The sequence below is a fragment of the Phyllobates terribilis genome, unplaced genomic scaffold (genome assembly GCF_046119375.1).
Source record: "Phyllobates terribilis strain yellow unplaced genomic scaffold, ASM4611937v1 Scaffold_9__5_contigs__length_417890890, whole genome shotgun sequence".
In the NCBI taxonomy this organism is placed as follows: Eukaryota; Metazoa; Chordata; class Amphibia; order Anura; family Dendrobatidae; genus Phyllobates; species Phyllobates terribilis.
In genome coordinates this window covers 204,960,834-204,977,021 of record NW_027362769.1, presented here as the reverse complement: position 1 = coordinate 204,977,021, position 16,188 = coordinate 204,960,834, and the positions used below count along the sequence as shown (strand labels likewise).

Below are 16,188 nucleotides of genomic sequence, written 5' to 3'. Positions count from 1 at the left end.
CTAGTCTGGGGTCGTCTTATACGCCGGTAATGCTTTTGAACTTTCAGAAATTGACATGCGGGGATACTCTGGGGGTGTTAATAAGCTGCCGTGGCCGTATCCCTGCCATGTCGGAGTTAATATAAGGTGGAGGGAGTTAAAATACGGCGGCGGTAGGTCCAGACAGTCAGCGCTTCTGTGCTGAAACTGACACATCGCTGCGTATTCCCAGCTCCGGACACAGCGCAGGGCTTCTGTGCCGACAGCTTTCACTTGTCACAGAAGCGCTGCGCTGTGTCCGGAGCAGGGAAGTTCGCATCGCTTCTGTGACAATATATGAAAAGCCGGCAATTCAGCAGCGGCATAAGCCGGCACCCGACAATTTAGAATAGAAAGAATAGAGCTTCACACATAGATTAGATAGATAGAAACATGTCAGTCACATATATATGAAGTACAGTGACAGTGCTGGTTACTGTACTTGTCATCTAGTGTAAAAATAACGGATTTATTTTAAAAAAAATTGGCGTGGGGTTCCCCTTAATTTTAGTCTCTAGCGGAGGTTAAGCAGACGGCTGGGGCAGATGTTTGAAGCCTGGGAAGGGGGTAATACCCACGGAGCTTCCCAGGCTACTAATATCAGCCCCCAGCTGAATACCTAGCCTTTACTAGCTATTAAAATGGGGGACCCCCCAAAAAAAATGACGTGGGGTCCCCCCTAATTTAATAGCTAGCAAAGGCTAGGCAGACAGCTGGGGGCTGATATTAATAGCCCAGGAAGGGAGCCATGAATATTGGCCCCCTCCCAGGCTAGAAACACCAGCTGTCAGCCGCCCCAGAAATGGCGCATCCATAGGATGCGCCAATTCTGGCACTTAGCCTCGCTCTTCCACGCTGCCCTGGTGCGGTGGCAGGGGGTAATAGGGCTGGGGTTGATGTCAGCTTATAATGCCAGCTGACATCAAGCCCAGGTTAGTAATGGAGAGGCGTCTATAAGACACCCCCATTACTAACCCCATAGTAAAAGTTAAAAAAAACACAAACACCCAGAATAAAGTCCTTTAATTGAAATAAAGACACAATTCTTTATTGTTCTAAATTAAACCATACTTACCATCACGCCCATTCCAGCTGAAGCCAACGATCTCCTGCAATAAAAGAAAAATAATAAAGCAACCTCATCCTTACCTTTCCATGGTTCCCAGGACAGCTTCAGCTCTGCTACATCGAGATGACAGGCTGGACCGCAGCAGAACGCTGCCATCCAGCCTGTCATCCCGCAGACACTGAGAAGCGCAGGCATGCTTGCGCTCTGCAGTGTCTGTCTGTGACGGCATAAGGATGAGCCGACAATGAACTCAGCTCACCTCCTGGACGTCCGTCACTGACAGCGTGGGAAACTTCTACTGCGCATGCGGGGAGCAGGAGAATTTTCCCACGCTGTCAGTGACGTGCATGAGGTGAGCCGAGTTCATTGGACATGATCTCGGCTCATCTGGATGCCGTCACAGTCAGACACTGAGGAGCACAAGCATGCCTGCGCTTCTCAGTGTCTGCCGCATGGCAAGCTGAACGGCAGCGTTCTGCTGCGGTGCAGCCTGTCATGTGAATGTAGCAGAGCTGGACCGGTCCTGGGAACCATGGAGAGGTAAGGATGAGGTTGCTTTATTATTTTACTTTTATTGCAGGAGATCGTTGGCTTCAGCTGGAATGGGCGTGATGGTAAGTATGGTTTAATTTAGAACATTAAAAAATTGTGTCTTTATTTCAATTAAAGGACTTTATTCTGGGTGTTTGTGTTTTTTTTAATTACTTTACTAGAAATTCATGGTGGTCATGTCTAATATTGGCGTGACCCCATGAATTTCGGGCTTAGGGCCAGCTGATAATGCCAAGCTGGCCTTAACCCCTTTATTACCCAGTGAGCCACCGCACCAGGGCCCTGGATGAGTTGGGTACAGCGCCAGAAGATGGCGCTTCTATGAACGTGCCATTTTCCGGGGTGGCTGCGGACTGCAATTTGCAGCGGGGGGGGGGGGGGCAGAAAGCTTGGGCCTTCCTGCGCTGCAGATTCCAGCCCCCAGCTGCCTAGTTGTACCTGGCTGGACACAAAAATAGGGCGAAGCCCCACGTCTTTTTTTTTTTAATTATTTCATGAAATAATTAAAAAAAAAAAGGGCTTCCCTATATTGTTGTGTCCGGCCAGGTACAAATAGGCAGCTGGTGATTGGGGCAGCCCGTTCCTGCCTGCTGTACCTGGCTGGACACAAAAATATGGCGAAGCCCACGTCAACATTTTTGGGAAAAATTAATTACAAAATTAATAATAATTTAGGGACTGCATCTTTATTAACCCCTCAATTGTCATTTAGTGTTAAAATAAAGGATTTTTTAAAAAGAAAATTGGCGTGGGATCCACCATCATTATAGTCTCTAGCGGAGGTTAAGCAGACGGCTGGGGCAGATGTTTGAAGTCTGGGAAGGGGGTAATACCCACGGAGCTTCCCAGGCTACTAATATCAGCCCCCAGCTGAATACCTAGCCTTTACTAGCTATTAGAATGGGGGACCCCCCCAAAAAATGACGTGGGGTCCCCCCTATTTTAATATGTTTATGAGTGACAGTTTTCCTGCTATATACCTGCATGTCATAAGAATTTAAATTAAAAAAGGACCATGTTAAATTCAAATGGTTTTTTTTAATTTTTACCGGTGTTTGGTATGCGTTGGAAAAGGGGTAGTCTTATACGGTGAATATATCCTAAACTCTATATTTTAACAGGAAAGTAGGGGGGTCGTCTTATACACCAGGTCGTCTTATACGCCGGAATATACGGTATATGAATTGCAGTCATTGTAATTTTCCAGTCAAATAACTATTAGAGTACAATTGAAAGGTTTTTGTACAAACTGCCTATGATAACCGTATATTTTTAAAAAAATAAAACACTCAAACTGCACTCAAAATGCATGTTCCAAATTATTATGCACAGCAGAGTTTTCAACCTTTTCATTTTAATAAAGAACAAAAAAATTGTCATTTTTGTAATTATAAGCATTAGCAGGTTATTACAAACTGAAATCAAACAGTTTTCAACTCAAAACTTTATTCTAGGTGATGTTACATTTGCACATAGGACCCCTTGTTCGAAAGGAGCTTCTGAACTCTCTCGTCCATTGAATTTGTCAGGTTTTGGATGGTTTCTGCTTTAATTGTTTTGCATGAGGACAGAATACCCTCCCAGAGCTGTTACTTAGATGTGAACTGCCTCCCGCCATCATAGACACTCCTTTTGATGATGCTCCAGAGGTTCTCAATGGGGTTGAGGTCAGGGGAGCATGGGTGCCACACCATAAGTTTGTCCCCTTTTATGCCCATAGCAGCCAGAGATGCAGATGTGTTATGTGCAGCATGAGACGGGGTATTATCATGCATGAAATGATCTCGATGGTCCAGATGGATGGAGTGGAGGATGTCTAGTTGATGGACACCACATGCAAACACAGCTACGGCGCTAACAAGGAGGAGGTGGAGTAATGTTTTGGGCTGGAATCATGGGGAGAGAGATTGTCGGCCCTTTTAGGATCCCTGAAGGGGTAAAGATGAACTCCATAATGTATGTTGAGCTTCTCAAACAGCACTTCCAGCCATGGTTCAAGAAGAAGAACCGTGTATTCCGCAGCAAGATCATTTTCATGCATGATAATGCCCCGTCTCATGCTGCACATAACACATCTGCATCTCTGGCTGCTATGGGCATAAAAGGGGACAAACTTATGGTGTGGCCCCCATGCTCCCCTGACCTCAACCCCATTGAGAACCTCTGGAGCATCATCAAAAGGAGTGTCTATGATGGCGGGAGGCAGTTCACATCTAAGTAACAGCTCTGGGAGGGTATTCTGTCCTCATGCAAAACAATTAAAGCAGAAACCATCCAAGACCTGACAAATTCAATGGACGAGAGAGTTCAGAAGCTCCTTTCGAACAAGGGGTCCTATGTGCAAATGTAACATCACCTAGAATAAAGTTTTGAGTTGAAAACTGTTTGATTTCAGTTTGTAATAACCTGCTAATGCTTATAATTTCAAAAATGACCATTTTTGTGTTCTTTATTAAAATGAAAAGGTTGAAAACTCTGCTGTGCATAATAATTTGGAACATGCATTTTGAGTGCAGTTTGAGTGTTTAATTTTTTTAGAAATATACTGTTATCATAGGCAGTTTGTACAAAAACCTTTCAATTGTACTCTAATAGTTATTTGACTGGAAAATTACAATGACTGCAATTCATATAGGTAATTTGGGAAAATCTGAGAAAATATTATTTGCATAATAATTTGGAACACAGTGTATGGCGGGTGAGCACTTGCAGAGCATGTTGGACCATTGTTAGTCGATGTGCAAGTGCCCATAGATATCTAATCTGTCCGTTTTCTGGCTGAGGACAGTGCATGTAATGGCAGTCAGCTCCTGCACCTGTCAAGCACTCGATGCTGCACACGGACCTCGTCACGTCCACAGTTTGCAGACATGACTGGCATGGTAATTTCAGTGCTTGTCTGAACACTGCTCAATCAGCTGTTTGTGCCAATAAATAGTGAGAGGAGCTGGTTAATAAGTCAGCGCAGAGCACATGGTAATTTCTGGGTGCACCTGCTATCACCCATTCTCCTATATACTCTATATCTTTCCCGGAGTCCATGTAATGTGGGTGAAAGTGTATTGTTCCCCGCGCTGACAGCCGGCGGTGATGGGCTTTGTTCGGAGATCTGCTCACAATTCCCACGACCGATGCTCCGCGGCTCGCCTTGGGAAAAGTTCAGAGACAGAGAGCATCTCTAAATAACATGACAAGTAAACAATGGTCGGGCAGAGAAGTCTTCTACGTCTGCCTGTTACATCTGGGCCGGCCGCCTCGCGGAGAGGAGTCTCTGTACCACTTTGTGCTGCTCTTTCATAATATTTCTCCTGAATGGCTCCTCTTCTTGTATGGCGCCATTGTCTGGCTGATTGCCTTTGTTGTAGGGCAGGAGAACGTCTGTCTTAGCATCTGCTGTTTCCTTCGTAAGCCTCTTCTGACATTATGCAAGTGTCATGCTCTTGTTATTTCGGCCAAGTCTCGTGGTCATGAGATGCTTCCAGGCATTCACACCGTATTTCCATTTATATTCAATCTCCGGGCAGAACGTGAGGAACAAGAGATGAAATCAATACAGATTTATCCCCCGTAGTATAATGACCGAGAGCTATAATATCACTGCTGCCGTCTTGGGGCACGATCGCTCAATCTGTATTCTGGGGGCATGAGACGCTCTTTGTACTTTCCAGTGATGGTCCAAGTATGGTTACTTCTCCCCCGCGCTGCCCCCTACTGTCCAAGAAGTGACTGCAGACAGCCAGAACTGGGGCTTTCCAACATCTTTGCCTTCATGATTTCCTTTCCCATTATTTATTGAGCTAATATATTCTAAAGAGCGGTACACAGATGAATTTATGTTCATCATCCCCTTGAGCCACTTTTGTGCTCGCTCTACCAGCTGATGATTTAAGGGGTACTCTAGTGGCAGTGTCTCCTTTGTTTAATTTAAAGGTAAAAGATTAAAAGTTAACTCCGGTCCATACTGTTGTGCGTGATGGGAGAACTCTGGATATACAGAACATATGGTGCCGGCCATGCGTCATTCCCAACTATGGGGTGTGCGGTGTCGGCTGGAAGTAGGTTTTATGCTGTGTATATATTGCAGAGAACTCCGGGTATACAGCGCAGGGTTCTCTCATGCAATATGTGTGGTGCTGGGTGAATGCTGTTCCCGGTTTGGGGTGTGGGTCAAACTCCGTTCTCAGCTACAGAATAAGAGGCGGGAGTAGGGAACAAGTACCAGCAGAGTATACATCACATGCATGGCGCTGGCCATATGTCGCGTCCGGCTATGGGGTGCAGGACAGGCTGGACGAGGGTTCCCAGCTGCTGTATATGTGGCCGATGTAGAAAAGGAGAACCTGCAGAGAAACTGTGGGATTCAGAAGAAGGCACCCAATATGTATGGTGCATGGCATGTGTTGTCCCCATTATGGGGTGTGGACGAGGGTTCCCGGCTGCTGTATATGTGGCCGATGTAGAAAAAGAGTACCTGTAGAGAAGCTGTGGGATTCAGAAAAGGGCACCCAATGTGTATGGTGCACACCATGTGTTGTCCCCATTATGGGGTGTCAACGAGGGTTCCCAGCTACTGTATATGTGGCCGATGTAGAAAACGAGTACCTGTAGAGAAGCTGTGGGATTCAGAAAAGGGCACCCAATATGTATGGTGCTTGTCATGTGTTGTCCCCGTTATGGGGTGTGGATGAAGGTTCCCGGCTGCTGTAGTTCTTGGCTTGACTTTCTCAGAGTTGGGGTATACAATTGGGCATAGAAGACAATATATACTGCTGTGCAACTTGCCCCACAAATACGAAACCTGCCGTAGAGCGTATAAAGTTGGCGGAGAGCTAAAGGAGTAACAGTCTCGCTATTTCTTCCTTTTTTTAGACTTTATTTCTATACAAAAGAACTAAAATGTATATAAAATGGTTTGTAAGCAAACGGGAGGGATTCTCTGTGGGGAAAGCATTGTGCTTCATCACAGGGGGCTGACATACTGCAGATGACACATAAGCTTTTTTTTAGGTGACAGCAGAAGCATAAGGCACAGTCAGAGAAGCCAAAGGTCATGGACGCAGGAATGGGATCAAAATACAGCACATGCTCGCTACATTAGGATTAGGGTTGCCAAAGGAAGACAACAGTAAGATCACAATAGGTTTGTCATCAAGAATCAAGCCAGATGTCAAAAGCCAATGAATCACATAAAAAATACTGGGTAATATCAGAGTATAATAACTGCAGGAACTGAAAAATTAGAAGAACTGGGAACTGGAGGAATTAGGGTATAAGGCGCAGGAGAGTGATCCTGTGATGATGCATAACTACATAGATACAGAACCGGGACAAGCTGGGAGAGGACACCAATGATAGAATGTCTTGGCCTAATGACTCTGTTATAGGGTCATTCCTGTCATATTCTGCTGTGGCATACGGATAGGATTCAGCAGTATGGCTGAAGTAGAGATGTGTCCTCTTCGAAGTTTACCCTCCGCTGCGGCGCTTCCATCACCAAGAGCCACAGATCTGGGGGCATCGGGTGGCGGGCATGAGCAGATTGAGATCTAGGCTTAAGAGTGTCTCTTAGAGATGTCATTAATCTGATATCTCAGTCTGCACATGCGCCAACCCCGGCGCCATTTTATTGAAGACCAACCAGGAAATCAATCTGTGCATATGCCACCCACAATGAGGAGGGCGCCAGCGTGAAATTTCAAACAAGAGACTGGACGCTGAAAAAGCAGTGACTTGTCATTCAAACATGTGAGGGTCCGGCCAGTAGAAGACCCCCCGTACAGTCCGGCCCCTGTGCACTTAAATCTCATTACCAGAAAACTTTAAATGCTGCTTAAAAAGAACATCAGAGCGGATTTCTTCACTAAAAGTATAATTTTAATCTGGATTACAGCTCCATTACGGCCATGTCTTTATTTTAACTTGAAAAATCATGTTGACAGCTTCTCTTTACGACCACTGTGTGAGCGATCGCTTGGACACTGCGAGTGTGCTGCTGGGCTCCGCCACTGAGCTCCTCCAGTGTCAGCACGCAGGCGCAGAAACCAGGATTGATTTTAGACAGCGTTCACACTCCCCAAATGAGCGCTGTCAATCAAAACAAGGAACATATTACACAATTCGAAGGTCATAATGGTGCACCGAGCCATAGGCCACCCCAAGGGTGCACCAAAGCGCCCTCATTGGCAGATTAAATAAAATAATTTTCTGCAAATATAGCATTAAATTGTACATGTTTAAGCAGTTTGATTGCACTTTGGGGGTGACAGACTCCCTTTAATGTGATATTATACAATGTGATCTGTAAAGGAACTGAATCAAATAATAAATATGACAGACAGATGTCATTTTTCATCTGTACTAACGGTGTAACTCTACGTAGCTGTGTAATAAAGGACATTTCACATAAAATACTCACTAAAAAGCATTTCTCCTTCTTTGCCTCCGTCAGCATTTCGGCCATTCCTGGAAGAAGCACGGGGAATACATAGCTTTCCAAATATTCCTGGGGTGAACCTGGAATTGAAGATCGATAATTAATACTTGCATCATATTATATTTTCTTAATACCGTATTTTTCAGACTATAAGACGCACCGGACCATAAGACGCACCTAGGTTTTAGAGGAGGAAAATAGGGAAAAAAATATTTAAGCAAAAAATGTGGTCATGATGCCCTGTCATAGGGGAGGGCGTCTGCTGATGGGGGTAATGTCCCCCAATTCTGTTAATATCCTCCATCCTGGTATGTATGGCCCCTCCTTCCTGGTATACGTGGCCCCCATCCCATCTTGGTATACGTGGCCCTCATCCCCATCCTGGAATGCATGGCACCCCTTGATGAAACATACTGGTATGTATGGCCCCCCTCATCCCCATCATGGTATGCATGGCACCCCTTGATTCCCCCATCCTGGTATGCATGGCACCCCCCTGATCCCCATCCTGGTATGTATGGCTCCCCTTGAGCTCCCATCCTGGTATGCATGGCATCCCTTGATCACCCATCCTAGTATGTGTGGCACCCCTTGAGCCCCCATCCTGGTATTCATGGCATCCCTTGAGCCCCCATCCTGGTATGCTTGGCACCCCTCGAGCCCCCATCCTGATATGCATGGCACCCCTTGAGCCCCCATCCTGGTATGCATGGCACCCCTTGAGCCCCCATCCTGGTATGCATGGCACCCCTTGAGCTCCCATCCTGGTATGCATGGCACCCCTTGATTCCCCCATCCTGGTATTCATGGCACCCCTTGATTCCCCCATCTTGATATTCATTGCACCCCTTGAGCCCCCATCCTGGTATGCTTGGCACCCCTTGAGCCCCCATCCTGGTATGCATGGCATCCCTTGAGCCCCCATCCTGGTATGCATGGCACCCCTTGAGCCCCCATCCTGGTATGCTTTGCACCCCTTGAGCCCCCATCCTGCTGCCCACAAAAAAAACAAAAAAACAATCATACTCACCCTCCTCTCTCCTCCAGAGCTGTCCCGCTCTGCTCCTGACACTCTCACTGTGTGAGCCGCGCATGGCAGGGCGCGCATGGTGTCCCTGCCATGCACCCTCACACAGTGTGAGAGCGCGCACACTGTACCGCAGCGCGGCTCCTGCTGCGCTCTGTGGTCAGTGTGCCTGCTATTAAAGACCATGGATATTCACTACAACCCATGGGAGTGGGTTGTAGTGAATATTCATGAGCTTTAATAGCGGGCACACAGACTACAGAGCGCAGCAGGAGCCGGGCTGCGGTACAGTGTGCCGGCTATTAAGGAAAATGAATAATCCCTGCTCCCCACACCCATGGGCGTGGGGAGCAGGAAATATTCATTTTCTTTAGTAGCGGGCACAGTGCAGGCTGCAGCAGTCGGCTGCTGCCTCCTGAGCCCCGCTGATCCCCCGCTGCAGCTCCCCCAGACCTCCTACCACGCAGAGCCACAGTATATTCAGGGAGATAGTATTCGGACTATAAGACGCACCCCCCACTTTCCTCCAACATTTTGGAGGAAAAAGTGCGTCTTATAGTCAGAAAACTACGGTAACTTTTAATGCAAATTTTACAGGGTTTGTTCCCTTTATGGACAAAAAGAAAATTGACAAATGCTTTAAAATGGGTCCATAACTCCTGAGTATTGCATCTCTCGGTGCACCGCTCCTCCCATTGGTTTGCATGCCACCGCCGCCGTCTTTCTCACTGATAATTATCTTAAAATTGGCATGTACCTCGCTACAAATCTTATTCCAGTCCCTCCTTGCATTGTGCAAAAATTTAGCTATTTTTCAAAATGTTATAAACCAGATTTCTTACATAAACGTTCTGATGAATTGGGTCCTAACGGTGCGATTTTAAAGGGGGCAATATACCTTACAAGTCCATGTGCTTCTTTATACTGTCAGTTTATGCTCACAGATTCCCCTTAAAGAGTAGCTAAAACTTCAGGAAGTTTCTTCTCATGCAGATCAGTGGGATCTGGGTCTTGAGACCCCCGAACACTAAGTATCTCCAGAGACAGGAGTGCGCACCTGCTGCCTTCGTGCACAAACAACAGAATTCACATTTTATCGGACGCTCCGACCGTGCTTTTTCAGAAGGATTCTGAGCGGAATCCAACTGAAAAAGACGTTGTCTTCACATAACTTAAGGATTATGTCCATCCTGGCATTTTTTGCAGAAATTTCAAACAAATCTCAAGCCATTCACTTTCTCCTTACTTACATGTCTTAGGATCCGGGATTCGTGCGGATGATATACTATCACATGTCCCTTCATCATATTGATTATCTTTTATCTGTGCATTAAAACAACGATGATTATTACATATATTCTCTTTCTTTGCGGAGCACACAAGATGCATATACTGTCTGTGCATATTCTATATCTACTTCATCCCCATTAATAATGAAATATTTGCCAACATTTGTCATTTTTGCTTAGTCGGCTCATAACATCATGCCAAACAGGACGCTTTTTGCGTTATAACCCTAAAGTTTTGACACCATAAATTACAAGCGGTGATGCCACGTAGCAGGAGGTGCCCACGCCACTATTACTTAGCTGCTTTTTGTGATCCAGCGTGGGGGCATTCAGCTATGTGCCATCACTGTGGGAGCCATATGCGAGTTCACTACTACAGTTTGCTGTGTGAGCGGAAAGAGAGCGGATATGGTTATATCATAACCAACAATTATTAACTCATCATGTCTAATCCAAGTGCCAACAACTAAACTCCAAAATCCAAGGAGGGAGTGCCTTCTAAAGACATGCCATGTTCCCCGGGGTACAAGTATTACTAGAGCGTAGATGCCCGGAAGCATATAGTTGTTTCAATTACCTTTACTAGGATTATGGCCCCACCTCTACTCCATTTATACTATACTTGTTTTGATCTCTGACAGTACAATAGACAATGAATGGAGTGGAGGTCAAGTATGAGAACCTCCAACCATTCAAGATAGAGCCCCTCTCTCGGGATCCAGAGCTCCGTTCTCATGATTGCCAGGGTCCTAATAAACAGAAAGTTATTCCCTATTCTATGGATTCTGGGAATCCCCCTTCAAAGTCTTGAAAAAATTATTATAATTGTGTCCAGCACCAGGAGGAGCTTTGGCAATTACTGCTGACATGTTGTGCATTGCACGCAATAATACAGTGGGAAAAGAAAGTATTCAGACCCCTTAAAATTTTTCACTCTTTGTTTCATTGCAACCATTTGGTAAATTCTAAAAAATTCATTTTTTGTCTCATTAAAGTACACTCTGCACCCCATCTTGACTGAAAAAAAACAGAAATGTAGAAATTTAAGAAAATTTATTAAAAAAGAAAAACTGAAATATCACATGGTCATAAGTATTCAGACCCTTTGCTCAGTATTGAGTAGAAGCACCCTTTTGAGCTAGTACAGCCATGAGTCTTCTTGGGAATGATGCAACAAGTTTTTCACACCTGGATTGGGGGATCGTCTGCCATTCTTCCTTGCAGATCCTCTCCAGTTCCGTCAGGTTGGATGGTGAACGTTGGTGGACAGCCATTTTCAGGTCTCTCCAGAGATGCTCAATTGGGTTTAGGTCAGGGCTCTGGCTGGGCCAGTCAAGAATGGTCACAGAGTTGTTCTGTAGCCACTCCTTTGTCTTTTTAGCTGTGTGCTTAGGGTCATTGTCTTGTTGGAAGGTGAATGTTAGAACTCTCCTGTTAGGTTTTTTCTAGTTTGCTGGTCACATGACCATTTTTGCCTATTTAATCCGGCTCCGCCCTCCTGGCCTTGCTGGACTTCATTGTATTTACTACTCTTGAGCTAGCTTGGTGCTCTGTTACCGTTCTCTGTTAGTTGTGCTAGGTCTTCGGACCTCTATGTTCTTTGTTGTGTGTTTTTCTTTGACTGCTACAATTTCTGCTAGGAGGTGTCCAACGTTATCCCAGTCCCTAGTAATTGTAGGGATCCCTCCCTTGCATCTATAGGTCTTCGTACAGACTAGCCGAGGACTTTAGCCGGTCTGATCGCAGGATCAGGTTCCCCGTTACATCGTAGGGATCCAGTTTAGTTCTATTGTAGGGACAGATCTCCTGTCTTTCCTTAGTGCTTGTAGCAGATCATAACAGTAAGTCCAGCCCAAAAAATTTCTCTAAGGAAAGACCTCCAGTTTCCATCATGGTCTCGGTTCAAGATTTGGCTCAACGCTTGCAAGGACTCTCTCTGGAGGTGGCCGAGCTCCAACAACACGTGAGTAGCTGTTCTGGAGCACATTTGGTAGAGCCAAAGGTACGTCTGCCTGATCTATTTTTTGGTGAACAACAAGATTTTTTTTCTTTTAAAAATGCTTGTTTATTGTATTTTCGTTTAAGACCCAGATCCTCTGGTGATGAATCACAGCGCATAGAGTTCATAATGTCACTTTTGCGCAAGGATCCTCAGGGATGGGCTTTTTCTCTCCAACCTAGTGATCCGTGCTTTAGATCAGTGGATAGTTTTTTTTCTGCTTTGGGTTTGTTGTACGATGATCCTGATCGTGTCTCATCTGCTGAGTCTGAATTGAGACGTTTGAGGCAGGGATCAGGTAATGTGGAAAAGTATTGTTCTCACTTCCGTCGGTGGTCTGCCCAGGTGTGGTGGAACGATTCAGCTTTGAAAAGTTTGTTTCTTGCGGGGCTAGGTGAAAGGGTTAAAGATTTGCTGATTGCTTATCCCACACCTGGAAACTTGCAGGAGGCTATGCAATTAGCTATACGGGTGGACAGGAGACTGCGTGCAATGGTTAATGAGAGCAAATCCTCTGCTATGTCAGCTCCGAGTCTTGAGAGGGTCTGTGCTGACAAAGGAGAGCCGATGGAGATTGGGGCGATGACACCCCGCTCTCAGGAAAAAGACCGCAGGCTTTCTGAAGGTTTGTGCTTCTATTGCGGAAATTCTGGTCATTTTATTAAGAACTGTGTGCTTCGTATGAACAAAGAAAAAAAAATGGTCAGTTATGCACGTATTGCCTGTTTAAATACAAAGGGAGTATTCCTATCTGCTACTACCGCTGCTCAGGAAGAATTAATTGAATTTCGGGTATTTGTGGATTGTGGTTCTACTCTGAATGTGATTGATGGGGGATTCTTGGAAAAACTTACATTAAAACCTAAACCTTTGTCATCCCCTATTGCTCTGGTTTCTGTTGATGGCTCTCCCTTGAAGAGTGTTACTCACAAGGTCTGTGAGTTTCCCCTCACTATTAATGGTGTTCATCAAGAAAATTTGGATTTGGTAGTATTGAATAATTTGCCTTCTCCAGTAATATTGGGGTTGCCCTGGTTAAAATTGCATAATCCTGTACTGGATTGGTCTACCAATGAAATTAAGTCCTGGAGCCCTAAATGTTATGACAAGTGTTGTAACGGACGTATTGCTGCGGTGGAAAAAGGGGAATTACCTGTACCTATTCAGGATTTTTGGAGAGTTTTTTCTGAGGAGGAGTCACAAATTTTGCCTCCCCATAGAGACTATGATTGTACCATTGAATTTGTCCCTGGAGCGACTCTTCCTAAAAGTCGTTTATTTAATCTTACTATTCCTGAGAGAAAGGCTTTGGAGGAATACATACAGACGAGCTTGGCCGCCGGTCACATTAGGCCTTCCAAGTCTCCTGTGGCTGTTGGATTTTTTTTTGTTAAAAAAAAGGACGGCGGTTTACGTCCTTGTCTGGACTTTCGTGAGATTAATAAAATTACTGTACGCAATCCTTACCCACTGCCATTGATTCCTGATTTGTTTAACCAGTTAGTGGGGGCCAAGTGGTTCTCTAAAATTGATCTCCGGGGGGCATACAATTTGTTGCGCATGAAGGAGGGTGATGAATGGAAGACTGCTTTTAACACTCCTGTGGGTCATTTTGAGAATCTGGTTATGCCTTTTGGTCTTACCAATGCTCCAGCATTTTTTCAGAATCTTATTAATGACATCCTTAGACCTTTGATCGGCAAAAATGTGGTTGTGTATTTGGATGACATTCTGATTTATTCGCCTGATCTGGAGTCTCATTGGCGGAGCGTACGTGAGGTATTACAGTTATTAATGGACAATTCGCTTTTTGCTAAGCTAGAGAAATGTGAGTTCGCTGTACAGAGAATTAGTTTTTTGGGTTACATTATCTCCAGTGAAGGTTTTGAGATGGACCCGGTTAAAGTTCAGGCTGTGCAGGAATGGCCTAGGCCTATTGGTTTGAAATCGATACAGAGGTTTTTGGGTTTAGCCAATTATTACAGAAAATTCATAAAAAATGTTTCTATTATTGTCAAACCGCTGACCGATCTCACTAGGAAAGGTGCTGATGCGGTTCAGTGGACTTCTGAGGCCATTGAAGCTTTTGTGTTTCTAAAGGAGAGGTTCAGCTCTGCTCCCATCCTTATACAGCCTGATGTGACTAAGCCGTTTTTGGTTGAGGTTGATGCTTCTTCGGTGGGGGTCGGTGCGGTGTTGTCTCAGGAAAGCAAGGATGGAGTACATCCCTGTGCCTTTTTTTCAAAAAAATTTTCTGAGACTGAACTTAATTACGATATTGGTAATCGGGAATTGCTGGCGATTAAACTCGCATTTGAACACTGGCGTCATCTCTTGGAAGGTGCTGAATTTCCCATTCAGGTTTTCACTGATCATAAAAATCTGATCTATCTTGATGCTGCCAAGCGCTTGAATGCCCGTCAGGCTAGGTGGGCACTTTTTTTCTTGCGGTTTAATTTTTCCGTTACTTACATCCCGGGTACCAAGAATGTTAAAGCGGATGCTTTGTCTCGCAGCTTTTCTCCCATGGTTGGTACCGAGGAGGAGGAGGAGAGCATTTTACAAGAAGGTGTTGTGATAGCTGCATTGGACTCCGTTTTGGAGGATGAGATTCTTAAAACTCAGGAGAATGCCCCATCTAACACTCCCCATGGGAGGTTGTTTGTGCCTAGGACCTTTAGGAGAGATTTGCTTGTTGAGTGTCATGAGTCTCGGTTGGCAGGTCATCCAGGAATTTCTGAGACCAAGAGACTTGTGGGTCGCAGTTTTTGGTGGCCTGGATGGCAGAAGGAAGTCATTAAGTGGGTGCGTCAATGTACTGTGTGTGCTAGATCTAAGTCTTCGCATGCTCCTGCTGCGGGGTTGCTTTGCCCTCTGGAGGTTCCTAGTGCACCTTGGACACATTTGGCTATGGACTTCATTACTGACCTTCCCCCCTCTGAAGGTTTCACGGTCATCTGGGTGGTAGTGGACCGTTTTAGCAAGATGTGTCACTTGGTTCCCTTCATCAAACTGCCTTGCGCTAAGACACTCGCTAAGGCCTTTGTCAAGGAAATTGTCAGACTACATGGCGTTCCTACTGACATTGTTTCTGATAGGGGACCTCAGTTCGTGGCTCGTTTTTGGCGTGCCTTTTGTGACAGGTTGGGAGTTCATTTGTCGTTTTCATCCGGATATCATCCTGAGTCTAATGGCCAGACAGAAAGAAAAAACCAGGATGTTGAGCAGTTCTTGCGTTGCTTTGTGGCAGACAATCAAGAGGGGTGGTCTGAGTTTCTGCCACTTGCTGAATTTGCTCTTAACAACCATACATCCTCTTCTGCTGGGTGTTCGCCTTTTTTTTGCTGTACTGGGAGACATCCGTCTTTTGGGTCATTCTCCAAATTGGTATCGGCTGTGCCTGAGGAGGAGAGTTTTTCCGGTGATTTGGAGAGAGTTTGGACGGATGTGCGTGATAATCTTCAGGAGGCTAACAAAAAAATCTAAGAAGTACTTTGATAGGAAACGGCAAGAGGTTTCGTTTGCTATTGGTGACATGGTTTGGTTGTCCTCTAAGAATCTGCGATTGAGGATTCCTTCGAAAAAATTGGGTCCCAAGTTTGTAGGGCCCTTTAAAGGTGCTTCAGATAGTTAACCAATCTGCTGTTAGGTTGGAGGTTCCTACCTCCTGGAAGATTAATCCGGTGTTTCATGTTTCTCTGTTGAAAAAAGCTGATGTGTCGGTTGGTGACGCCTCTGCCACTGTTCCTCCGGTGGTGGAGGACGGGGAATATGAAATTTCCCGCATCCTAAATTCTAGAC

General features: G+C 45.3%; 1 protein-coding gene across 2 annotated transcripts in view; it reads right to left on the bottom strand.

Moving 5' to 3' along the window:
• Positions 1-16,188, bottom strand: part of IQCK (IQ motif containing K) — a 100,143-nt gene that overhangs the window by 78,582 nt on the left and 5,373 nt on the right. For both annotated transcript variants that reach the window (XM_073647614.1, XM_073647615.1), the window contains exons 3-4: positions 10,350-10,422; positions 8,055-8,152 (exon numbers count right to left, since the gene is read on the bottom strand). In XM_073647614.1, coding sequence (XP_073503715.1) covers positions 8,055-8,152; positions 10,350-10,422 — 171 coding nt within the window. The remainder of the gene's footprint in view (positions 1-8,054; positions 8,153-10,349; positions 10,423-16,188) is intronic.